General features: G+C 40.2%; 1 protein-coding gene across 1 annotated transcript in view; it reads left to right on the top strand.

Moving 5' to 3' along the window:
• The window catches only part of ME1 (malic enzyme 1), a 356,730-nt gene that overhangs the window by 46,468 nt on the left and 283,052 nt on the right, over window positions 1–27,210 (top strand). The window contains exon 2 of the mRNA XM_038397226.2: window positions 13,490–13,623. Coding sequence (XP_038253154.1) covers window positions 13,490–13,623 — 134 coding nt within the window. The remainder of the gene's footprint in view (window positions 1–13,489; window positions 13,624–27,210) is intronic.

The raw sequence follows: 27,210 nt of genomic DNA, 5'->3' as shown, positions 1-27,210 counted from the left end.
TTTTCACGAGCCCAGCTATCTTGGAGAGTAGTCAAAGAAAAGCTATTTATTAAACATCAGTACATTTTTTCAATGGATTTTTTTTTCTTGAGTTGGGTCTCTAGTACATATCTAAATTAGACTAAACAGATGTGATCAATATAAGTGGTAGTTATTTTGATAAAAGCAAATACAACTATTAAGCATGGATATTATAAGAAAGTAGATAAATGGGTTTAGCATATAGTCAACATCTGTAAATTTTCATATATTTCATATAGTCACAATTTTGCCACATTCCAGAAATTTGCTTCAAGATTTTGTTTCATTCCTGCAACAGTAATAAAATAATAGTTTAAGCAAGAGAACAAGAGATAGGGTTAAGATAAAAGTCTGACTGTATCCTACAAAATGCTAAGATCAATCAGTTCCCATTTAACTTTATCTTTTAGGAGGTGATTGGCATCTCATGAAGTTTGGTCCCTAATCCTCTTTTTCTTGTCTAATCTGTTGTTTGATGTCTGCTGTAGAGATGTAGCAAACTCTTGGAACAAATCTTGTATACCAAAATTTGAGACTGTCAGTATTTCATTATATGAAGATGTACAGATGGGGATGTTAATTAATATGGTAAATCCATTGATGTGCACTGTTACAAAATTTAACTGCTGTACTCTAATGCCTAGGTCTTTTTTCTCTCCAGATTTCAGTAGTACCGATGATAGTTGCCACATTTAACATACTCTGATTCCTCCTTGACTGTAAAACATACCGTTGAATGTACAAAAAACCGTTTTATTTTACCCACCGCCCTCCAAAAATAAATTGAAAAATGATGAGGGTCTTCTATATGTCTACAAAATTTGATGATATAAAATCATTATTGAAGTTGAAGTATGAGAGTGTTTTTAATTGCTGCATGAATATATTTCTAGTTAAACTATTGTGAAACAAATATTTTTTTTCTTGTGGTAAACGTGCCTCATTCTTTAAATGCTTTTCTACCACAAATGGAACATGGAAATGTGATTATTACAGTAGATATTTTAAATGTGCAGTTTTTTGTAGTACTTTTTCTTAATTACATATGTAAATATGAGAACAAAGAGACAAAACACATTTGTGCTGAATATTAGAGTAAATGGTTTAAATCCTTTATGATTTCTGCATATTAATAATCCTTTTAGGAACTTTGCATAACACTCTTTGAGTACAGCTGAAGAGTGGTCACTTATACCTACAGGAAAATTTTTTCCTTTTATTAGGGTGAGTTTCTGAGCTCTCCAAAGTACAATATAACTAGAGAATCAGATGGCTGATACTTCTAAGGGCATGTCTACACTTAAACTGCTACAGTGGCGCAGCTGCAGTGCTTCAGTGTAGACACTACCTACGCAGATGGAAGAGGTTGTCTCTTTAGCATAGGTGGTAGCTAGGTCGATGGAAGAATTCTTCTGACAACTTAGCGCTGTCTACACTGTGTGTATGTCAGCATAGTACATCTCTCAGGGATTTGGATTTTGTATACCCCAAGTGAGGTAGCTATGCCAAAGTAAATTCCCAGTGTAGGCCAGCCCTATATTTCACTTTCTAAATGAAAAAGGAAGTGTTGGGTTGGCCCCAAGAATTTCATCGAGTTGGACAGTTTTGATTATTTTTGTAAAGTTTTTATTACTGAGTGTTCCTCTTAGTTTGCAGTGGTGTTGTAGCCATGTTGGTCCCAGGACGTTAGACAGACGAGGTGGGTGATATTGGACCAACTTCTGTTGAGCTTTTGAGTTACACAGAGCATTTCTGCAAGTCTGGGAAAAGTCAATATAGCTATGTCTCTCAAGGGTGTGGGTTTTTCACATCTTTGTGAGATATAGCTATACTGATGTAAGTCCCTGTGTAGACAGTGCTAGGTCAAGGATTCTTCTATCATTCTAAATATGATGGCTCAGGGAGGTGGATTACCTATGCTGGTGGGAGAATCTCTGCACTGTTTTAAGTGTAGACAAGCCATCACAGTTAAATACAAGGTGGAACAGATTATTTAGCAAAAGTAGTCATCATATTTTCTAAGAGACCATTCAAGGTAAAGTGGCCTTTTGACATCCAGACGGTCATAGCACAAAAAGGGGCTGCTAGTGGGGTACAGGTTGTTGTAATAATCTATAAATCCAGTATCTTTATTAAGACCATGATTATTAGTGTCTAGCAAAATTATGAATTTAAGTGCCCAGGCTCATCTTCTGAAGGTATTATGCAGCTTTTCTTTGAGAACAAGAACTGAGAGGTCATATATGGAGTGACCATTCTATGAAAAGAGTTTGCCCATAGGCAATAGGGTCTTTGTCTTTTATCATTTTTCTGTGTGAATTCATTTCAGTGCATAGTGATTGTCTGGTTTCACCCACATAGTTGTTATTGGGGCATTTAGTGCACTGGATGAGGTACACCATATGTTGTGATAGGACCCATGGATGTTGAAAGGTGTGTTGAAGGAATATTGATCATTGTAGCAGTGGAGATGTCTGCAAGCTTTGCATCTGTTGTTATAGCAGGGTCTAGTGCTGCTTTGAGTTGATGTGTCCTGGTCTGTGGTGAGTTTTCTTCTGATGATGAGTTTGGAGAGGTGCGGGGGGTTGTTTGAAGGCCAGAAGGAGGGTTTAGGAAAGATTTCTTTCAGGATGTGGTCCCCATCGAGTATGGGTTGTAACTGTTTAATGATATTCTGCTTGGGTTCTAGGATAGGGTGGCAAGGTGACAACTTAGGGGGTGTCTGGTTGGAAGGGTTTTTCTGTATTGAAGCAGGTTTGCCCATTTTCCTTTTAGTATAAGACCTAACAAAAACTTCCACAATTAAGCCCTACAGATTTGCCTCTTCTCAGTTCTTGCCATAGCTATCTGAAGTTTATAGCTTTCCACACTTTGATTCAATCCAGTGGCAATGGAATTTCAAACAAGAATTCATGGAAACCATGTCAGACAGATGGATGTTCTGGGAATTAAGGTATAGTGAGTTAGCCATGTAGTTTTATAAAGATTAAGTCTTTCACCATGCTTCCTAGTCAGTCATTGTTTCCTCTAAATCAGATAAGAATTTAGGTGTTTAACACAGCCATCCATTTCCTTAAATTGCCTTGCCTCTTATGTTTGCATCTAGTGGTAGTGTGCTATAAGTAAGGCTTTGTGTAAATCACAATTTCTATGGAAATGGTGAAATTAGTCTAATATCATGACTTTTCAACAGTGGGGAGGCGGAAGCAGACATCCCTGCCTTTGCCTCCCCACTGTTGTAAAAAATCACAGTATTGGGCTAATTCGGCTATTTGTGTGGGTGGTTAATTCTCCTGTCCCATCCCAGAGTAGCATGGGGAGGTGGTGGGCTGGTCCTGTCCCAGGGGAGGAGGGGGGCAGGCAGCAGGCCAGCAGGGGTGTTTCACCACATGGTACAACTGTCCAGCTGGCCCAACTTGGCCTGGTGATTGGAACAGGGCCAGGTTCACTTCATGCTCAGATCTGGCCTATTGCTGGTTTTTAGAAATTAAACCGAGACTAAACTGAATACCTAAATTCATAAAGCCAGCTGTGTTGTTTTCCTGCTTCCTACCAGGAAAAGGTCATCTACTCGGAAGGGAGAGACCTTAAAGGGACAACAGCTCCCTTGTCACCAGGCTGCAATATAAGCCCCATCTCTGTCAAGTTGGGCAATGAGGACATTGGCCGTATATACTTAAGATACAACGATCTTCTTTCTAAAAACTGAATCTAGAAAATGTGAGCCATAGAGCTAATTTCACCTGAATGACTGTTTGCCTTTTGCCCACATAGAATCTGGTGGAGTCCCCTGATGGTGAAAAGTTGTGTAGGAGAGGCTGCATCCGTAAAAAGAGGCTGCAAGCTTTCCTTCACTGGAGGGGCCATTACATGCCAATAAAATCCAAAATGCTGGTGAGGAAGGGGCCAGGGAAATGTTGATTCCGTGTATCCCTATAGCAACCTGTGCTGCTGGCATTTTTATTTTATCTCCGAATTGAATTTTCTTCTATACTAGAAAAAAATCTTAGTCTTCTTTAGTTCTAAAAGAACCGCCTTGAAATGGAACTTCAAAACTGTGAAAATGAGACTGATAACTGTGTCTATAACTATGGGAGCAGTTGCTGTATAAGACATGTAATTCAGACCTTTAGTTTAAACACGCTCTCATTGACTTCAGTGGTGCAGAATTTTACCTCCTTTATGTACATGACATGATTGACATTTTTAATTATTTTTCTTTTAAAAGTCAAGAGTTAACTTCAAATTTATCATCATCATTAAACCTATTGTTGCAGACAGACATTTTTGGTGACTCTTTAGTGGAAGTTCTTCCAATTCACTTTGCACATTCAATTCAGTATCTTAAGTGCTATTTCTGAGCTCTGATTTCATCAGAAGGAAATTATGCAATCTTCCAGTCACTTTCACTTTGCTATAAAGATAATAGCAGCTCATTATTCTACCTGTGCAATCTAAACCGACAACCAGTAATATTTGAACAAAATATATCAACTTAATTCACCTTTGACAGGAGATTTTTGGTAGCAGGGCCTCTTCGGCCCCTATTTGCACTTCGGACATCCTCATGACTAGTACTGAGACTATACAGAGCTGTGTGAGTAAACTGCCCTCAGTTCCTTCTCAACCGCTTGACAGCCCCAGACACAGAAGCTAGCATGTATGCTCCAGCTTTGCTCTAGCTTAGTCCTGAGTTCTTACTCCTAGTTCTAATTTAAATTTAGTTTATTTAGTTCTCTTATTTATTTTATAATAGTACCTCTTTAGTTAACTTTTAGTTTTCCATTTAATATCCCCTCCTACTCCCTTTCTCGGTGGTTTTCTCAGGGTCATCATCAGTCTGGAGTGCCAGAATACCTGGGATTTAAGGGCTGCCTTACCTACCAGGAATCTATCCGGTCAGCGATGGATATTCCCAATGTACCGGAGACACCCACATTGCAGGAATGTGCAAGGTCCTGCTAATTTTTTAAAAAACGATCTTGAAAAAAGCAGGCGATTAAACTTAGGCTTTTCATGGTGAAGTGCACTTTCCAACCAGCCACAGTCCAGGCTCAGATACATCCCTCTAGACATTGGCCTCTGTGTGAGCACAGTGCCCCATCAACCATCGTACTCCACTTGCCTAGATCTTCATGGGATAAGAAAATGGAGGGTACCAGTAAAGTTCCTAAGAAAAGAAGTTTCTGGGTCACCTCAGAGAGAGTTTACTTCAAAAAAGCCATCAAGAATGACCACTTTAGAGACCCTGTGTCACAGGAAGGGTACTCCTGAGGCTCCAGGCTTCTCTGGTATTAGAGCTTGTTGGAGACCTTGAGCTCCTCTAAGACCCACAGCACCAAGCAGACCTCGGTACCGAAGTAATCTGCTGAATGATCATTTCAGCAGAGACTCTAAACACTCTGCCTCTAGAAAGTTTGTAGCATAGACAGACTTTTCAATACCCCACCTCTGGTACCTAAACAGGTGATCCAGATTGCAACATCTGAACTTCTGCGGTAAATATATTTTGGTAACTGGTACCACTATCTAGACAACTACTCCTGAAATAATCAGGTTCCTTGGTATCAGCACTGATTTACCTGGTAACGTAGGAGTTTAGATTATCCAAAGACTTGGTATCTGATGAGTCAGATTCTCCTATATTGATGGATACTGAATGGCTCTTGGTACCAAGATCTGCAGGGTCTCAGAGACTTTACCTTTCTCTGGTAGCCTCATTCTCCAGAACCATCAGCACAAGATGAATAACCATCCTCCCCACCATTGTCTGCTCCTCCTCTGGACTGTGTTGAGGACTCCTATTCAGATTCTCAGATCTTTGTGCAGGGATCCCCTACATATTACTATGGCTCATCTCTCCTCACACCTTAACTGAGAAGGAAACCGCAATGGAAAGAATGTCATGCCTCTCACTGGTACAAGCAGCACTGGATGCCTCCCTTTCTACCTCATGATCCACCCAATGACCATATTGGAACCCATGGGCAGCCTATTGTCAGCAATTTTCAAGAGCTCATAGTTGTTCCCATAGGGATCATAATGGAAGGTAGTCTACTTCTCCATTTCTCCCTCATCAGCCCTTTCACACGAGGAGTCTTTTGAAGAGCAAAAGCCTCGAGCAAACAAAAAGGTGACACCACAAACTAATATATCCTCATCTTTTCCAGATGAGGCTATGATACCTCCTCTGCCTCCATATACCGAGGATTTTAAACTGTTTCAGCAGCTGATAAAATGGATTGCTGACTCATTTCAGATTCCAGTGGAAGAGGTTAAGAGTCGCAATATAATTCTTAGCTATCGTCCACATAACAGTCTCTGCATAGGAAAGAAGTATGGCAAGAGACCACCATGGCTTAACCAGGAGATCTTCAGTGAGTTTGACAAAAAGTGGAAACTAGGTCAGATTACCAAGAATGAATATAAACAAATATGTAGGAAGAAAAACAGAAAGGCCAAAGCATAAAATGAGATTAAACTAGCTAGAGTCATAAAGGGTAAGAAGATAATATTCTACAAATACATTAGAAGGAAGAGGAAGACAAAGGAGAGGGTAGGTCTGTTACTCAATCAGTGGGAAAATAACAGAAAATGTGGAAATGACACAAGTGCTAAATGACTTTTTGTTTCATTTTTCACCAAAAACGGTAGTAGCGATTGGACATCTAACATTGTGAATGCCCTTGCAAATGAGATAGGATCAGAGGCTAAAATAGGGAAAGAACAAGTTAAGAATTACTTTAACAAATTAGATGTCTTCAATTCATCAAGCCCTGATGAAATATGTCGTAGAATATTCAAGAAGCTGAGTGAGGAGATCTCTGAGCCATTAGCAATTATCTTTGAAAAGTCATGGAAAATGAGAGAGATTCCAGCGGATTGGAAAAAGAGCGAATATAGTTCCCACCCATAAAAAGTGAAATAAGGACAACCTAGGGAATTACAGACCAGTCATCTTAACTTCAGTACCTGGAAAGATAATGGAGCAAATAATTAAGCAATCAGTTTGCAAACACCCAGAAGATAAGGTGATAAGTAACAATCAGCATGGATTTATCAAGAATAAATAATGTGAAACCAACCTAATATCTTTCTTTGACAGAGGGTAACAAGCCTTGTGGATGTGGGGGGAAGCGGTAGATATGGTATAATTTGCCTTTAGTAAGGCTTTTGAATTTGATACTGTCTTGCATGACCTTCTCATAAAAAAACTAGGGAAATGCAACCTAGATGGAACTACTATAAGGTGGGTGCATAACTGGTTGGAAAACCATTTCCAGAGAGTAGTTACCAGTAGTTCAAAAGTAAGCTGGAAGGGCATATTGAGTGGGGACCCACAGGGATTAGGTCTGGGTCCGATTCTGTTCAATATCTTCATCAATGATTTAGATAATGGCATAGAGATAATGGCAGATAGATAACGGCATAATGACAAACTTACAAAGTTTGGGGACGATACCAAGCTGGGAGGGCTTGCAAGTGCTTTGGAGGATAAGATTCAAATACAAAATGATCTGGACAAACTGGATAAATGGTCTGAAGTAAATGAAATTCAATAAGGACAAATGCCAAGTATTCCACTTAGGAAGAAACAATCTGTTGTACACATGCAAAATGGGAAATGACTGCCTAGGAAGAAGCATTGCAGAAAGGGATCTGGGGGTCATAGTGGATCACAAGCCACATTTGAGAGAACAGTGTAACACTGTTGCAAAAAAGCAAATGTCATTCTGGGATGGATTAGCAGGAGTGTTGTAAGCAAGACATGAAAAGTAATTCTTCTGCTCTACTCCATGCTGATTAGGCCTCAACTGAAGTATTGTGTCCATTTTGGTGCACCACATTTCAGGACAAATGTGGTGAAAGTTCAGAGGAGAGCAACAAAAATGATTTAAAGGTCTAGAAAACATGACCTGTGAGCGAAGATTGGAAAAAAATGGGTTTGTTTAGTCTGGAGAAGAGAAGACTGACGGGGACATAACAGTTTTCAAGTACATAAAAGGTTGTTACAAGGAGGAGGGTGAAAAAATATTCTTGTTGACCTCTAAGGATAGGGCAAGAGCACTGGCCTTAATTGCAGCAAGGGCAGTTTAGGCTGGATATTAGGAAATTTTTCCTAATTGTCAGAATGTTAAGCACTGAAATAAATTGCTTAGGGAGTTTGTGGGGTCTCTATCATTGCAGATTTTTAAGAGTAGGTTACACAAATACCTGTCAGGGGTGGTCTAGATAATACTTATTCCTGCCATGAGTGCAGAGGACTGGACTAGATGACCTCTAGAGGTCCCTTCCAGTCCCACGATTCTCTGATGGATTAGCATGATCAGTAATTGAGATTTTACTTGATTCTGCCAAAATTGTGTGGCAAGCTAATGCACCACATATATGTAAATGAACCAACAAAAAGTATGGTTCTCTAAGCAAAAAATTGAGTTTTTATTTTTTACACCATGAGCTGTAATCTAATCCCATTGTGCCTCTCTGGAACAGGAAAAAAAATGAAAAAGCACATAGACCTTCCTAGCTGAGGATTCCGTTACTGTCATTTACAGCAGTGCCTCTCAAGCTATCTGATATGGGGGACCGGTCACTTTTTTTTCCAATATGCGCGCAGACCGGCAGCCGATGGCTCGCGGACCGGCACCGGTCCGTGGACCACCACTTTGAGTAGCACTGATTTACAATAAGGCTCCTTTATACCAGTTTGGCAAGATTAAGATTTGACTAAGAATGGGAACAATTAACTAACAATGGGAACATTAGCAGCCTGCCTGCTTAGTAGTTACATTTCTTCTCTGCCTCAGGGACAGAGCCTGCTTCACACAGCCCTATGCCTCCAAGCCCAGGATACAGCCACAGGGAATGAGAAGGACAGAGTGAGTCTCACTCATTTGCAGGCACCCAGCCTCACCCTCTTAATCTCTCTTCATGAATGCATGCACATCCAGCCTCCTTCCTCCCCCCTGTGGTAATCTGCTCTCTGAAGCCGGCTGCTCCTGGCAGATGCACCCAGGCTGCTGGAAAGTGGCATGTGTTCCCCACAGATTTCTTGGCTACCCTATTTTTCTGTGGGGGCACCAAAAAATCTGCAGGGAACTCCCCCAGGAGTAATTATTGATAAGAGAAGAAGATGTAAGGTACTGTAGTTGCAACCTCTTGTTTATTGTCACACAAATGTTAGATTATGTTGTCTGAAATTCCCTTTACACTATAGTACTTGCAATACAGGATTGATATATAAAACTAAAGGAGTACTTGTGGCACCTTAGAGACTAACAAATTTATTAGAGCATAAGCTTTCGTGAGCTACAGCTCACTTCATCGGATGCATTTGGTGGAAAAAACAGAGGAGAGATTTATATACACACACACACAGAGAACATGAAACAATGGGTTTACACACTGTACATACATACACACTGTAAGGAGAGTGATCACTTAAGATAAGCCATCACCAACAGCAGGGGGGGGAAAGGAGGAAAACCTTTCATGGTGACAAGCAGGTAGGCTAATTCCAGCAGTTAACAAGAATATCAGAGGAACAGTGGGGGGTGGGGTGGGAGGGAGAAATAGCATGGGGAAATAGTTTTACTTTGTGTAATGACTCATCCATTCCCAGTCTCTATTCAAGCCTAAGTTAATTGTATCCAGTTTGCAAATTAATTCCAATTCAGCAGTCTCTCGTTGGAGTCTGTTTTTGAAGCTTTTTTGTTGAAGTATAGCCACTCTTAGGTCTGTGATCGAGTGACCAGAGAGATTGAAGTGTTCTCCAACTGGTTTTGGACAGGCCCAACAAAGAAAAGAACAGAACGCCACTAGCCATCACCTTCAGCCCCCAACTAAAACCTCTCCAACGCATCATCAAGGATCTACAACCTATCCTGAAGGACGAGCCATCGCTCTCTCAGATCTTGGGAGACAGGCCAGTCCTTGCTTACAGACAGCCCCCCAATCTGAAGCAAATACTCACCAGCAACCACACACCACACAACAGAACCACTAACCCAGGAACCTATCCTTGCAACAAAGCCCGTTGCCAACTCTGTCCACATATCTATTCAGGGGATACCATCATAGGGCCTAATCACATCAGCCACACTATCAGAGGCTCGTTCACCTGCGCATCTACCAATGTGATATATGCCATCATGTGCCAGCAATGCCCCTCTGCCATGTACATTGGCCAAACTGGACAGTCTCTACGTGAAAGAATGAATGGACACAAATCAGACGTCAAGAATTATAACATTCAAAAACCAGTTGGAGAACACTTCAATCTCTCTGGTCACTTGATCACTCCTTTTCTTTTTGCGAATACAGACTAACACGGCTGCTACTCTGAAACATATATAAAACTGTACATGAGAAATGACATGTAATGATGCATGTATGTGTCAGGAATGATCTTGAGATTCCTGCTTATTCTGTGGGAGGAGCAGGCAACTGTCATCAGAGATCAAGGAGATAATGTAGTATGAGAGCCAATCTGGGTTGGGACCACTCTCTGCTGGATGATCCATGAAACAGCACTGATAACCATGGAAAAAATTAGAGTTGGGAAAAGTGTAGAATGAAGAGTTGGTCAGAGTGCTAGGGAACTAAAGCTGGGGTTCAACCACAAAAAATCAATTCTAACCATACTATATGCATCATAAATGGAAGAAATGGCACACATTTCTTACCTAGAATAGTGATTTTTCTGATCCGTTAAGCCTTTTTGTGTAATGTTTAAATGGATCTCTATCTCTTCATTTCTTATGCGTCTATATGGTTACCTAACAATCTAAGAGAGAAAAGCAATGAAAAGTTCCATGATGTGAAATTCCCATATTCATGAAAACCTGTGCCAAAGAAAAGGAGTGTGTATAGATTAAACATGTGTAAGACCAGCCATACTGTACTCTGCTGTCCACATACTCTGGGTGGGTTTTATGTCTCTCTGTACTTGTGTCCAGAAGAAATTAACACTTACCACAAGAACTGTAACAATATATGGAAAGTGTGCTACCTCTGAGATAAAGCATTTTTAAGAAGGCACTTTGCAACATGTGGTGTGAACTTTTCTATTTTGTAATGTTTTAAATGAAAGTATGCTTTACAGTAAGAAGGCAAATCTTTCCTGTATTAATAGCAATTACAGTAATACTTTTGAATCTGCACATCTTTTCTTTTTCTTTTTTTAAACTGTGGCTAGTTTAACTTGGGCAAGAGGAGAAGGGATGAATGCAAGGGATAAGTGGTCTTTAACTGCATTGTGCCAACACAGATATTCCATCAATAGAACCATTTTTGATGCTGTGAAATTCCACAGATTCCCACCTTTGGACTCTTCTGTTGAAAATGTATCATTTTTCAACCAATAAAAACAAATGGAAACTAAGGGCCAGAGAAGCTTTGGAACCTCCACTCCCATTGATTTCAGTAAATCTGCTACAATGTTTATAGATTTCAGTGGATGTTGAGGGCACTCAGCACTTCTAGCTTCAAGCCATAAGACGGACTGTGTACTTCTGTGCATGCAGAGCAACCCTGGATGAAATCCTGACTCCATTGATGTCAATGGCAAAATTCCCATTGACTTGATAGGGCCTTGATTTCTGCTATTATTATATAAAGGAGGTACACAGATTGCATCCCCACTTATTGAACAGATCTAGAACTACTGATGTTCTCACAAGCGGTTAGCATGGCTATATTTTTTTTCTTCTTGTTCTTAGGTATAGTTTGAGTTAAATATAACAAGGTGTATAATAGTATTATTTTTCATGAAGTTAATGTAAAAAGAATCATCAATGATCACTTTATCTTTTATACAAATGACTTTAATGGACTTAAATTTGTTTGGCATAAACAGAAATGCATTATATTTTGTTATTTGAGGGAACAACATCAGCCCACGTGTCTGTTAGGCAACCTGTGATGGGGTATACAAATTCCACAAGGGAGAAGAACGGGTTAAGGAGTAGCTCTGGGCATTTTGTCACCCATTCACCCAGTGAAAACTGTATGTTAAATTGGTCTAGTGGAAACAAAGTGTTTTTAGAAATTACTCCTGGTGATCACATCATTATGTCACCTGGAATCGTCTACTGTTGCACAAAAAGGCAATTCAAACCTTTTTCTGTTCTGACCATCAATTTGCCTGTGCAGACATAAATAAAATAATTATTGTAATCCAGAAGAGTGGATGCCTTGTGAGTCTGTCCTACAGGTGAAACAGCAGATCTATTGCCCCATATGAATCCAGTCACAATCGAGGGAAAAAGAAAACATTGGTTTTGCAAAAATGTATACTTGTTAGAAAGAGTTACACAGGTGGTCATGAAGTACATTAGCAGTATTTTACATAGTTTTCAGGTTTTTGAGACAAATCATACAAACAAAAAGTAGGGAAAGCATACTGTAATATATTATCACTTCTAGTATATAATTTCCATTGTGTACTTTTTGGGCAGAAATTCTTGGCAGACTAGAAAAGCACCTGTCTGCTCTTACTAAGTAAGATACTTAATGATATTCCCTGTTATTTAACAATCTGTTGCTATTGCAAAATTTTAACTTACGTACAATCAAAATAATAGAAATGCTTCAATGCAAACTGTACTGAAAGCCTGCTACATAAAGAACATTATGGTCAAACTAACAGGAATCTTCATTTAATAGTCCACATGATCATCCAGTCTACATAGATATATATTAAATAATTTGATTTAATTTAAACTACTTTTCTGGATGCCCATAAGAAATCCAGTGAACCTTTAAAATATTTTTTCATTTATTTTTAGTATAACTAAGTGTTCAGTAGGATAAAAATAATGGATTTGATCCAAAGTCCATTGACGTCACTATGGGTATTTTTCCATTGACTTCAGTGGGCTTTGGGTCAGGTCCTATGTAAATAAATTGATAGAGAAGCAGGTGTGTTGTATTGCAGCCACTGCATTGTTTATGTGAATTTTCAGCAGTTATTTTCATTAGAGGTCTTGAAAGATTTCTAAATATTAGAAAGCATAATTGTTTATACTAGTAGACAAAATGAAAATATTCTCAAATTTTCATGTTAAATAAGAGTGTGTGGAGGAATTTGGGTTGTTCACTGCTCTACCTTTTGAGGTAATTGACAGCTGCTCAGTTATTTCTTAGAGGAGTTACTAGGAATAATATTTCAGTATTGGAAGACCATGACTTACTGATGCTGAGGTGGAGATGTTGTAATGTTGTCATGTCATGATCTCTTGAACTTTTAAAAGTTTGGCACAAAGTTTGCATTGAGTTGAGTTAAAGCCTGGATAATAGAGTGATGGTGCTTTCAAAATACCTATTATAGATAGATAGCATTGTGTTTTTTGTTGGTTTTTGGGGGAGGTTTCCCTTCAGTTAATGGGATATTTTGATGGTGAAAAATACATGCTCTTTTTCCATTGCTGAATTATCCTGACGGTAATGTCATACACTTCTTACACAGGGCATGGCTTTTACTTTGGAAGAGAGACAACAGTTGAATATTCATGGACTATTGCCTCCTTGCTTTCTCAGTCAAGATGTCCAGGTTTTAAGGATTCTTGTGAATTTTGAAAGACAAACATCTGACCTAGACAGGTAAAGTACTGCTAAATAATCTTATAATTTTTTCCAAGTTGTTGTTCAGTTCTTTCACTTCTCTGTCACATATTTCAGGGGAAATGTTGCAGATGTTGATGAATAACCATGTTCTAATATTATATTTATTCTGTTTTGTAACTGAAGACTTTAAAAAGCTTCTGATGCTTAAAGATGGATGAAAAACATTACATTAACAAGCAGCATACATTGTTACTAGAGCAGTTTTTATAAAAACAACTGATTACTAATATTCAACGCCTGCCTTTTTTTTCTCAACTGAAATAGTAATATTTAATTTTTTTTACATCAAAATTATTTTTGCAATAACAAGCCAGGGAAGAAGTAGCAGGAACAAATGAACCTATCTGAATTAAAGTTCAGTTTTGAGGACAATGTTCCTAATGATAAAATATAACTAATGAGAAATATAGAAAATATTTAATAAAACTGAATTGTTTTTAAAATGATTGTGTTATCAGTGACTCTTTAATTTTCACCTTATTACCCATTTATATTTTATATACATAAAATCTGAGCTCACTATCAGTAGTAGTTTGATAAATTATTTTGAGATCTTTAGATAGGAGGTGTTATGGATGTTCAAAGTGTTAATATTTTAATAATTTAAATCTTGTTTAATCACATTTTAACTTAATCACAATCTGTTTTTATGTTAAAATAAAATTTATTTTCTAAGAGCCCTGTCCTGCAATATATTGTGCATGGAGGGAACCCTCTGCACGCACACAATAACCTGCCCACAAGAAAGATGTTGCAAGGTTGGGGTCTAGTTTGTACTACTGTACTTTCAGGTTTCTAATTAAAATGTAAAAAAGAAGACATTGGCTCATCACAGTGTTTGGAAAGTCACCATATACTATAAGTGTCATTTTTAGAGGAAGAAAAAACAGCCCCCCAAGATGGACAGTTATTTATTGCACTGTCCCAAGCACCTGATGCATATCTATTCTCCTGACTAAATGGTCTAAGGAAGGATTGTTATCCAGAACTATAGTTAAGATTAAGATTCTGTCACAGGTATTTTTACTAGAAGTCAGGTACAGGTCATGGGCAATAAAGAAAAATTAATGAAAGCCCACAACCTGTTCCTGATTTTTAATAAAAATACTCTGTGGGAGGGTCACTAACAGTCAGAGCATTGCCCGAGGCTGACTTCTGGTAGCTGCCTCAGCGCTACTGTTGCTCTAGTCCCAGTGGGGCTGACCCAACCCTAGATGCTGCTCTGCAGGCCCACCTGCCGACCGCCAGCCCGGTGGGCCCGGGGGCTGGCTGCTGCTCCAGCCCTGCACCAGCCCCAGTGGGGCTGACCTAACCCTGACTGCTACTTCAGCTCTGGGGCTGCTGCTCTGGCGGCCCTGGGGCTGACAGCTGCTCCAGCCCTGCCCCAGAAGAAGTCATGGAATCCTGGAAAGTCACGGAATCCATGAACTATGTGACAGAATCGTATCTTTAACTATGGTAAATGGAATCCAAAATGAATTTTCACCTTAAAAAAACCAAAACAGTATCAAATATCATAGTCATGACACAAATTAAAAAGAAAATGTGCCCTTTTGGGACAAATCCATCCGTTGTTGGCTCCTATGGGTATGTCTACACTGCAAATTAAACACCGGTGGCTGGCCCATGTCAGCTGATCTAGGCGTGTGGGTCTTGGGCCTGCTGCCCTGCAGACTGAGCCCCACAAGCCTGAGTCAGCTGACATGGATTAGCTGCAGAATTTAATTGCAGTGTGTAGACATACCCTATGAGGCTAAATAGATGTGGTTCTCCTGCGGAAGGACTGGGCAGGGCCAACCTTAGGAGATGGATGATAAGGGTGGTTTACCTGATCACGAATCTCTGAAGATGCCAGCTCAATTTGCTGCTCCTCCCAGGTGATCTTTTGCTCAGCTGTTCAGGAGGGATGCTGAAAATGTCTTCTACTCTGGGCAACAAAACACCTTTGGCCAGCCCTGGTACAGGGCCTGGATGTGGGGGAGATTCACGGGGATATGCAACTATTGCATGTTGCCCTGTTGTTTGTGAGTGCTTGTTGTGTCTGGGTATAGAAAATAATATGATATTGAATGGTCATAGGGCAATGGCCAATCCATGGATTTTTTTTTCTCATTCCTTTTCACCCATACAGGGGCAGGGTTGGTAAAGAAAGGGGTAAGAGGGCTCTGTATGTATACTGCATAGCTACTTCTGTTATTCCTGTCATCTTGTACATATTCCCAGTGTGTGGGCCAGCTACACTTGTTGAGCTCTGGGATCTGGATTTAAGCCTAAGTGATGTTTGAGTGCCTTTTAATCATGTGTATATATATATCTTAAAAGGACATATGGACCACAACCCTTCAGGTCTAAATCAGAAATTCCCACTGAAATCACTGGAGGATTTGGCTGTGTAAGGACTGTTGCATTAGCCCTTACACAAAAATTCAGTGCACTTTAAAAGAAGATTCTGAGACAAAATGTGACTGTTGTAGAGAAGAACTGAAATATGCATAATCTATCCCTGCAACAACTAGTTCCTTCAATTTTAATAAAAAAAAATTAGGTGCTAACAGAGCCTCATTTAATTTTACTTCTCTCCTCTCCCTCTTAACCACAAAAACCACACATACTATTAATTCTTTGGAAGAAAGTGATCCTTTTCCCTGCCATGATCATAATTTTGAAACATGGAACATTTTTTTTGGTATTGATTTCGAAGCATTTAAGGCACTGCTGAATTTAAACAATGATAGAATTTTGGCCCATGATACAATAATTAAAGTATCTTTTAGTCACTCCTGAAGACATAGACCAGAAGCTCTGTCTGATATGGGATGTTACACATTTGAGGTTCCAGAATGTGCAAGAGAGAAAACAGCTTAGAAAACTTAAGGATTGCAGGACAGAGTTCTATGGCAATGATTAATCTGCAAGACTGTTAAACAGCTGAAGCACATTAGTCTCCCAGAAAGCTAATTTGGAGCACATAAGTGGAAGTGCAAAGTAATAGCAGGAATTGGGAGTAGATCCATGTCTGAAGAGAAGCTTCTCATAAAGATAACAGTTATAATTTCGGTATTGGTTGATTTTTTGCTTCAAGTCTATGCTTATCTGGAAACTGTTTTGTTTGATTCTGTTTAACAGCTTTACTTTCTCTGTTTTCCAGAGAGCATAAAAGAGAGAAGCAAATACTTGTTTTACTTGTGGAATAGGGGGAAATAGTCTTAGGAAACCCAGAGAGCTTGGAGGGTAAACTACTGCCTCTGGTTTATGACTTTCATTGTTGTTTGTGGTGATGTTTTAGCAGTGTGGTCCCAGGAAACCTGAAGAAGAGTCTGTGTTGCTTGAAAGCTTTTCTCTTTCAACAACAGAAGTTGGTGCAGTAAAAGGTATTCCTCATCCACCTTGTCTCTCAAGTTGAAGATATGAACCTGGAATAGCAAAGTGCAGGGTGATTGGAGTTTTCATCTCTCTGTTATGAGGGAAAATTGGGAAACGATCCAGGGACACTGTAATTTGAAGAAAAAAAAAAGTCCCATTTTATAAATTTGAATGTTTAACTTCATTGCAGTGCAGGGTTTCTGGGTTTTTCTTGCAAAATTCCACTTCTTATCTTTATTCCTTACCAATAACTTTTCTGCCTCCATCATTCCACTCAGTGGGTTTGTGTCCATTCGTATTACTGGTGAATATGGCTGTGTCTTATTTCCTACGTGGATAATCAAGTGGAAAAATAATCTACTATTTTACTTGTGTTCTTGCCTTTTCTTTTTCTTGTGATTCATTTCTTAGCTATCGTCTCACCAAGATGTCCCTATCTCTGTTCCATATTATATGGCTGTCTTTATTTCAGGTCTTTGGAGCTGTGCTCCAGCTCCGCTCCAGCTCCAAGTGAAAACCTGCAGCTTCACTGCTCCGGAGCTGCTCCGCGCTCCAGCTCTGGGCTCTGCTCCAAAGCCCTGCTTTATTTCATTTTAAGTGTTTTAAAGAAATGAAGAAGATAAACACGTCCTCTATATTCTTTTATAGATTTTCATACTTTACCTTGTATTATTTTTATTCCTATACAATAAACTACTTTTCAATTACCTAACCATAAATAACATGTACATGCTTAGTATAGGAAGTTGCATGGAAACGGCTACTCCAGAATGAACTGAACTGATTTTTTTTATGGTAATGCAAACCTGCAAAGGAAAGTTTTTTTTATCTTTAACATAGGAAAATTACTTTAAATATATGCTAAGATAACATACAGATGTCTATTGCGGCCATTTTGCTAGACGTGTCTGCATTTACTAATTATGAACATGAAGATTGCAACTATAGTTGTATGTAATTTCAACAGAGCTGACTTTAGTCAGTTCAGAATATACTTTATCTCCATGTCAATTAGGATTGGCTACAGTGAAGCCCAAACTTTTATCTTTTCTCGATGTGGTTCATGACATTTGATCTCTGCTTTAGTTGGGCAGTTTCAGAGCAACAAATAAAAAGAAAATTGTGACAGCAACTTTATTTTTAGACTTTGAAATATTAGATTTTTTCCAAATTTGTTTACTTGTCCAAAAATTCTGTCAACACTTTAAAAGCTAATAAAGGGTAAATAGTGCATGGTATTGGTAATATTCTATATAGGTGTGGTTTCATGTTCATTTTAGAAAATGTTAAACCTGCTGTAGTAGCTATTATGAAAAATTCTCATTATTCTTTTTTTGCGTATTTGAAATCAAACCTGAAGCTGGTACAGGCAATAAAGTTCATTGGGGAAGTCTTAGAGTCCATGAAGGCCCAGGCCTTTTACTCCTGGGGGTAATTCTGCACCAAAAAATTAAAAAATTATGTGCACAATATTTTAAAATTCTGCATATTTTATTTGTCAAAATAATACTATATAATCACACAGTTTCAATTATTTTGGTAATTTATTTCAAAATACCTGTCAGCAGCTATCTGTAAAAATAGAGACATAAATTTGTTTTCCTTGGAATAGAGAATTAAAGAAACTCCTGTTTCTCTGCCCCCTCCGGCTCAAAGCCCAGCAGCGGGAGTGTCAGAGTTCCCTCCCCCCTCTGAACTCTAGGGTACAGATGTGGGGACCTGCATGAAAGACCCCCCTAAGCTTATTTCTACCAGCTTAGGTTAAAACTTCTCCAAGGCACAAATTCTTTGCCTTTGGAGGGTACTCTGCCACCACCAAGTGATTTAATAAAGAATCAGGGAAAGGACCACTTGGAGTTCCTATTCCCCCAAAATATCCCCCCAAGCTCTTACACCCCCTTTCCTGGGGAGGCTTGAGAATAATAGCTGAACCAATTGGTTACAAAGTGATCATAGACCCAAACCCCTGGGTCCTAGGACAATAGAGAAATCAGTCAGGTTTTTTAAAAGAAGGATTTTATTAAAAAAAATAGATAAAAATCACCTCTGTAAAATCATGATGGAAAATAACTCTACAAGTAATAAAAGATTCAAAAACACAGCAGAACTTCCTCTAGGCTTAGTTTCAAAGTTACAAAATAGAGGAATAAACCTCCCTCCAGCAAAGGAAAAATTCACAAGCAGAACAAAAGATAATCTAACATGCCTTGCCTGGCTTTTACTTACAATTTTTGTAATATGAGAGACTTTTAGGATGGTTTATAGGAGAAGGAGTTTTCTGACCTGATGATTCTCTGCTTCCCAAGAGAACAGATGCACCAAAGCCTTCCCCTCCTCCCCAAGATTTGAAAGTATCTTCTTTCCCCATTGTTCCTTTTAGTCACGTGCCAACCTGGTTATTTGAGCTTCTTAACCCCTTACAGCTAAGGAGGAATTCTATGCTACTCTTAGCTGTATGGTTATGATGGGGGGCCAGACACCTGCTCCCACTACGCCCCAGAGCCCAGCTATGGGGCGTCCTCCAGCCAGACACCTGCCCCCCCCAGTGTCCAGCTGCGGAGTTCCCCACAGCCCAGAAACTTTCACCCCTATCCCCATTGCCCAGCTGCAGAGCCCCGCTATCCAGACACTCACATGCACCCCTTATCTCCCAGAGCATAGCCAGGGGGCCTCTCTGAGACCAGACACCTGCACCTCCTAACCCCCAGGGATCCAGAGGGAGAAACAATCTGATGCTGGGTCCTGGGCTTATGTGGGATTTCCAGCACACTGCCTCCTTCCTTCAGGACATGTGAGGAACTGCAGCTGCCAGGAACCCTCCAGCTCCTCATATCCATCCCACCTCCCCCGCAGTGACTTGTGTCTGCAAGCTGGGCTCTGCTTGGTTCAGCAGTGGCCCCTAGTGGTGACCAGCAACTCTGCAGCCCATTTTTGTGGGAGAAAAAGGAAATTCTGCGTGCACAACATTAATTTTTGTGCGAAGTCTACATGTGCAGTGGCGTAGAATTCTCCCAGGAGTAGCCTTTCTGTTGCAAGCCAGATTCGAAACTTTATGGGACTTAGTACTGTGACTGAAAGCTACCAAGCTGGCAGCATGAAACTACCTCATTCTCCTGGGTCACCTGGTAGCATGTAACTCTGTAGTTCAGCATCTCAGGCTACAGCTCAGAAAGCTGCAGTCATGGTTAGCATCAGTGTATGTCTAAATGGTGATGATTCGGAGCAAAGTGGTTTGAGTGCCAACTTTTAATTTTGTCATCTCTGAATTGGTGGATGGACCCTCTGAAAGTTTACGTGGGTTCCCTTTGCACCCATCCTGCCCCACTACCAACCCTCATTCTAGTCACAGATACATCATCCCTGGGTTGGGCAACTTATCTGGGTCCCTGCAGATTCAGGATGTCTGGTCATCTTAAGATATAATGCATCCGATGAAGTGAGCTGTAGCTCACGAAAGCTTATGCTCTAATAAATTTGTTAGTCTCTAAGGTGCCACAAGTACTCCTTTTCTTTTTATGTAAATGTCAGGGAGTTAACAGAGTCTAGCTTGCTCAGCCTTCCTCCCTTACATAGCAGAAAAGAATTTCTTAATTGTGATGGACAATTTGGAGACCATGTTTTATATAAACAGGCAGGGAGAGGAACTGTAGATTCAGTTGTGCCAGGAGGCAGTTCACCTCTGGGATTTTTGTATAACCAACTCAGTTAATTTCAGGGCTGCTTACCTTTCAGGAAAACAGAACCTATTAGCAGATCAGCTGATCAGGTCTTTCTGTAATCACCACAAGTGGTCACTATGTCCATATTTTCCAGCTCTGGGACACTCCCCAAGTGGACCTGTTTGCAACAAGAACCAAAAGAAAATGCCATCAGTTCTTGTCCAATCAAGCTCAGCCCAGGCTAACTGACTGATGATTTTCTCCTATCTTGGAAGCAGGGATTTGGAGCAATCAAATTTTTGAATTGCTCCGCTCCAGCTCCACTCTGACACCACTAGTGACTGCTCCAGCTCTGCTCCGACTCCACTCCGCGCTCCAGTCAAATTAATTTTTAACTAAATAAAAAAGTGCATACTGTAATTTTGAAAAAAACATTATTTTTATTCAGACTTTTAAAACCATTTAAATGTCATCAACAATGATACAAACTAAAATCATTCATAATTCATTCTGTAAAAAATTATTGCAGCAATCAAGTCATCTTTCATAGCCTGCCGCAAATCATTTAAAATTAACTTTAAAGCCGAAAATAGTTGCTCTACACTAGCTTGAGTTGTTGGCATGCTCGAAGCAATTCTACAGGCAGCCTGAATGCAGTGTGGGTAGCTGTGAATGGCCTCAAAAACAGACTTAACTTTTAGCCTACCAATAGACTCCATCGCCTCATGATCTTCTCGAAAGCTTCTCTCGAATAATGCTTCATTACAATTATGAATTGCAGAAACTCGCCGGCGTCTTTCTTGTTTATCCAGTTTCTTTTCGAAGGCATCATTTTCTGAAGAATTGATGCTTTAATTATCTTCATTTCCCTGTAATGGTTGAAGACGTCTCAGGGATAGACGCTCGAACAAGTTCAGAGTGGAGACAAAAGTTTGAGAACAGCCTGCTATTTCTAAAGGATGTGAACTTTCCGAAACTGCAAATTCGATTGCTGATCACTCCTTTTGTTGTGTTTCATTTTCTTCAACCTCTTTCGCCGAGTTGAAATGTAGCAATAGATTTTGTTTTTGAGTTGTCGAGCAATATCAAGGAGCCCTTCGGGACGCCTATGGTTTAAATAATTTTGGATAATGTAATATGGCAGCACATACTAACACTAAGACACAGACATAATTTCATTACTTTATATTAAATCATTTTTGAGATATTAATCAGAAATAAACTATTCATCACCTCCTTGAAGGGACTGTAGCTCCCTTAGGAAGAATTTTAGGACACGTATTCACAGAAATGTTTTTTCTTAAAATGACCTAATCATTCACCCCCAAAGTTGTGTTGGACATTTTCCAATCACTCTGGATATATCACAAAAATCACTCCTAATTTATGCAAAAATGTTTACTGTATATTTATATGCCTGCTGCATGGGAGTAAATTTAAAACAACAAACAACGCTACCAAAAGACTGTTGAACAAATGACATATAAAGTATGCCAGAGTGATATGGGAGCATGTACAAATGAACAAATGTACCGGTAACAGGATCCCATGTGAGAAATGAGCTTAAGTGGTTAATATCTCTTGCAATATCTTAATATATCAAACAAAAACATTATTTTTTGCAATATACCTGTTTGAGATATCTTAAATATTGCATCTTGCATCACACTTTTCCATAATCGCAGCACTCAGTGCATCTTGTTGATCAACCCTTACAAAAGAAGTATCAACACATACTAATCTAACTATCTAACTAATTTATGTGAGTATGTACTCGCCTAACCTTGGCACAAGGGTGGGAGCAGTCTGCAGTGTTGCCAGATGTCTGATAATTATCTGATTCTTTAATAAAACATATCTCCAAAAAACTTTGTAATTTTGTATCCGTACATTAAATCTTGATTTCGGCCGAAGTGAGAATAACTGTGACATACTACGTAAAGTGGTAAAGTAGATGTTAATATCAATTGTTATTCAATCTGAAACTTTTTGGCACCTTTAGGACTTTCTTGCTAAATATCGTTCATTTTGGATTGAAAATGAAAAAAAAAACTGGAGCAATGGAGCAGTCAAGATTTTCTGTACTCGGGCTCCCTCCAGCTCTGGGCAAAAACCTATTGCTCCGCGCTCCAGCTCCGGGCTCCGCTCCAAAGCCCTGCTTGGAAGAATTCCTGTATGCCTTCCCTCCAATTCCTTTACTTCCCAGGGTCATGTTCAAAGTCAAATAAGATCATGCACACTTCATCCTTGGAGCACTAGTGTGGCCTTGTCAGCTCTGGTACTTGGCCCTACTAACCTTGTCAATCAAGCCTCCGCTGTCTCTTTTGTTGGATCCAGATATAATTTCACTGGACCCCAGACAGCTGCTCCATCTCAACCGTTGAGCTCTCCATCTGACAGCATGGATACTTCATGGCTGACAAACTTTGCAAGGTCCTGCTTGAAGGACATTCAGAAAGTGCTTCTGAATAGCAGAAAATCCTTAACTAGGGACACTTACCTGACTGATTTCAGAGTAGCAGCCGTGTTAGTCTGTATTCGCAAAAAGAAAAGGAGTACTTGTGGCACCTTAGAGACTAACAAATTTATTTGAGCATAAGGTTTTGTGAGCTTGCTCAAATAAATTTGTTAGTCTCTAAGGTGCCACAAGTACTCCTTTTCTTTTTACCTGACTGAGCGAAGCTCTTATCCATTTGGAGAACATGTATCTCCAGAGCATGGACTCCTGGATGTTGTACTGGACTGTCTTCTAGATCTAAAACAGACTTTGGCTATTAGCTCTATAAGAATACATCTGGCAACTATTTTGGCCTTCCGTGTCTTTATAGATAGTAGATCCCTTTTCATCAACCCCATCATCACCCGATTCCTAAGGGTCTTGGTAAGATTGTACCTCCACATACAAGATCCCATTCCTCCTTGGGATCTGAAATTAGTCCTAGCAAAGTTGATGGGACCACGGTTTGAGCTCTGGCAGCTTGCTCTATCCTTCACCTCTCTATGATGGTAACATATCTAGTGGCAATTACTTCAGCCAGAAGGGTGGGTGAGTTGAGAGTCCTAGTGTCTGAAGCTCCCTATATAAGGATAAAGTTTATCTCCACTGTCGCACAAAATTTCTCACAAAAGCAGTCTCTACTTTTCATTTGCTGACATTACTCCCAAACCCTCATGTGCACAGGGATGAGAAAAAACTTGGTTCGTTGTATGTAAGAAGGGCTTTAACTTTCTATGAGGAGCATGCCAAGTTCTTTAGAACCTCCTTGCATTTGTTCATTGTGGTTGAAGACAGAGCTATGGGCCTACAAGTTTTTCACTGAGAATCTCATACTGGATCTCTTTGTACATCTGTTTTGTTACCAATTCACAAATATAACCCCACCAGCTAAAGTATTGGCACATTCTACTAGAGCACAGGCAACTTTGGCAGCTTGGCACAAATGCTGATAGTATACATTTGTAAAGCAGCGACTTGGTCATTGGTCCACACTTTCACTTCTCATTATGCCATTCCCATCAGTCCAGAGAAGATGCCAGGTTCAGACAGATTGTCTTACAATCACTGTTCAGGTAGACTCTGGGCCTGCCTCCATGCATGTTTATTTGAGTCATAGAATGGACATGTGGAATCACTTGAAGAAGAAAAAAACCTGTTACCTGCCTATCTGTGGATTCTGTTCTTCGGGATGTGTTGCATATATCTGTTCCACAACCCACGCATCTTCCCCTCTCTTTTGGGGGAAGGAACTGAGGGGGTTTGGGGTTGCCCCACCCTCTTATACCAGCATGCATGGTAGATGGCAACAGTGGGCATTTGAGCCAATCTGATGGGAACCCCTTAACCATCATTCAAGGGGGTGGGATGGTGATTTGGGGATGAGGACCAGGGGAAGGGGGAGGCTGCCAGCAGTCTCCAGGGTATATGTAAATGATTATGGACTTACCTACAGTTTTATCTGCTGGCTACTCCAAGACATTTAGGAATAAAGTTGAGGCCTAATTAAACCACATCCAGTGTCTTCTGCCCTCTTTCTGGCATAGCTGGAAAATGTTAAAATAAAATTTATCAATTAATCTCTAAAACTGACCTATGTGATCACTTCAGTTAGTGCAAGGGGAGGGGGAAGAAATTGAAGAGAAAACCATCTTATTCAAAGTAAATGTCAGGTCTGGCACATCACAAATGCCCCACTAAAGAAATAATTGGGTCCACCCTATAGGCATGGACAGACCAATGGCCCATGTACCTGGAAGGAGGTGCCCACATGAAGCCACCATAACATTTTACCAGTGTTACCTCTTTGAATCTGAAATCAGCCTTACGTGTAGGACAAAATATTGGTTCTCCATACTCAAGGAATTGGATGATAGAATTAAGAATGATTCCCATTGTTAACTGACTAAGCATGCTCATGAAAAGTGGTGTAAATAACAAATAATTGAATAACTTCATATTAAAGAAGTTCTGTATTAAAATCACAAATGAGTTTGATTCCCCATATTTTAAATTCCAGGGTATTACTAATTAAAAGGTCTCTTGGTTTTTGGTACTGTTTCTCTCCCTCTCTGTGTGAAAGGTGCAAGCTGCTAATTGTGTTAGTACATTCTAAGACAGAGTCCGTTCTCAAAGCAATTCTTTGTAACTACTACTACTCACACAGAGAGAGACTCAAAGCAATACTCTGTAACAACTGAAACAGCACCCAGAGACTCCCCGCCCTTTTGTTGTATTAATCTCACTTTGTTAACAATTGTGATTAAAATAGAGATAGAGGATATATGTGGATGGATGCTTGGTGTGGATAATAACTGAATGATCAGGGAGGTGCCAGCCTAAGAATCCAGTGTCCATCAGCTGAAGAAGGCGTCAAGTGGAAATAACCAGAGGACCCCCGGAGGGCAGACTGGAATCCACCCAACAGCCTCAAGGATGGGAGAACCAAAGAACAAGATAACATCTGGCAGCACGGAGTCGTCAGGAATGTGCCATCTGCTGATTGATTCAGCAACAGCATGATGAAGCAATTCCCATAGACTGGCATAGGAAGAAATTCCTATAAAAATGGACTCTAGAAATTGAGAACTTTGGGGTCTGATTGTGCAAACCAACTTCCAGGAGCATCAGATGTGCATCTGACAAGGCCCTGCTCCCTCCTCATGTCCAGGCCACCTGGCCAGTGGCTTGGCATGAGCAACTCTAAGGCTGGTAACTATGATAACAACCTTGCAGAACCTGTGTGTGTGTGTGTGTGTGTGTGTGTATGTGTGTGTGTGAATAAATATGAAAATCCATGGAATGTTATAGCTATTATAATAATATAATAATATTGGCACCCTGACAGCAGGATTGTCTGGCTATGTAGACTCCCTCCTCAGGCCCTATGCTACCAGCACTCCTAGCTATCTTCGAGACACCACTGACTTCCTGAGGAAACTACAATCCATCGGAGATCTTCCTGAAGACACCATCCTGGCCACTATGGATGTAGAAGCCCTCTACACCAACATTCCACACAAAGATGGACTACAAGCCATCAGGAACAGTATCCCCGATAATGTCATGGCAGACCTGGTGGCTGAACTTTGTGACTTTTTCCTCACCCATAACTATTTCGCATTTGGGGACAATGTATACCTTCAAATCAGCGGCACTGCTGTGGGTACCCGCATGGTCCCACAGTATGCCAACATTTTTATGGCTGACTTAGAACAACGCTTTCTCAGCTCTCGTCCCCTAATGCCCCTACTCTACTTGCGCTATATTGATGACATCTTCATCATCTGGACCCATGGAAAAGAAGCCCTTGAGGAATTCCACCAGGATTTTAACAATTTCCATCCCACCATCAAGCTCAGCCTGGATCAGTCCACACAAGAGATCCAGTTCCTGGACACTACGGTGCTAAAAAGCGATGGTCACATAAACACCACCCTATACCAGAAACCTACTGACCGCTGTTCCTACCTACATGCCTCCAGCTTTCATCCAGACCACACCACACGATCCATTGTCTACAGCCAAGCTCTAAGATACAACCGCATTTGCTCCAACCCCTCAGACAGAGACAAACACCTACAAGATCTCTATCAAGCATTCTTACAACTACAATACCCACCTGCTGAAGTGAAGAAACAGATTGACAGAGCCAGAAGAATACCCAGAAGTCACCTACTACAGGACAGGCTCAACAAAGAAAATAACAGAACTCCACTAGCCATCACCTTCAGCCGCCAACTAAAACCTCTCCAACGCATCATCAAGGATCTGCAACCTATCTTGAATGATGACCATCACTCTCACAGATCTTGGGAGACAGGCCAGTCCTTGGTTTCAGACAGCCCCCCAACCTGAAGCAAATACTCACCAGAAACCACACATCACACAACAGAACCACTAACCCAGGAACCTATCCTTGCAACAAAGCCCGTTGTCAACTGTGTCCACATATCTTTTCAGGGGACACCATCATAGGGCCTAATCATCATCAGCCACACTATCAGAGGCTCGTTCACCTGCACATCTACCAATGTGATATATGCC

This window comes from Dermochelys coriacea, chromosome 3 (assembly GCF_009764565.3).
Source record: "Dermochelys coriacea isolate rDerCor1 chromosome 3, rDerCor1.pri.v4, whole genome shotgun sequence".
Taxonomy (NCBI): Eukaryota; Metazoa; Chordata; order Testudines; family Dermochelyidae; genus Dermochelys; species Dermochelys coriacea.
This window is presented reverse-complemented; position numbering and strand designations above follow the sequence as displayed.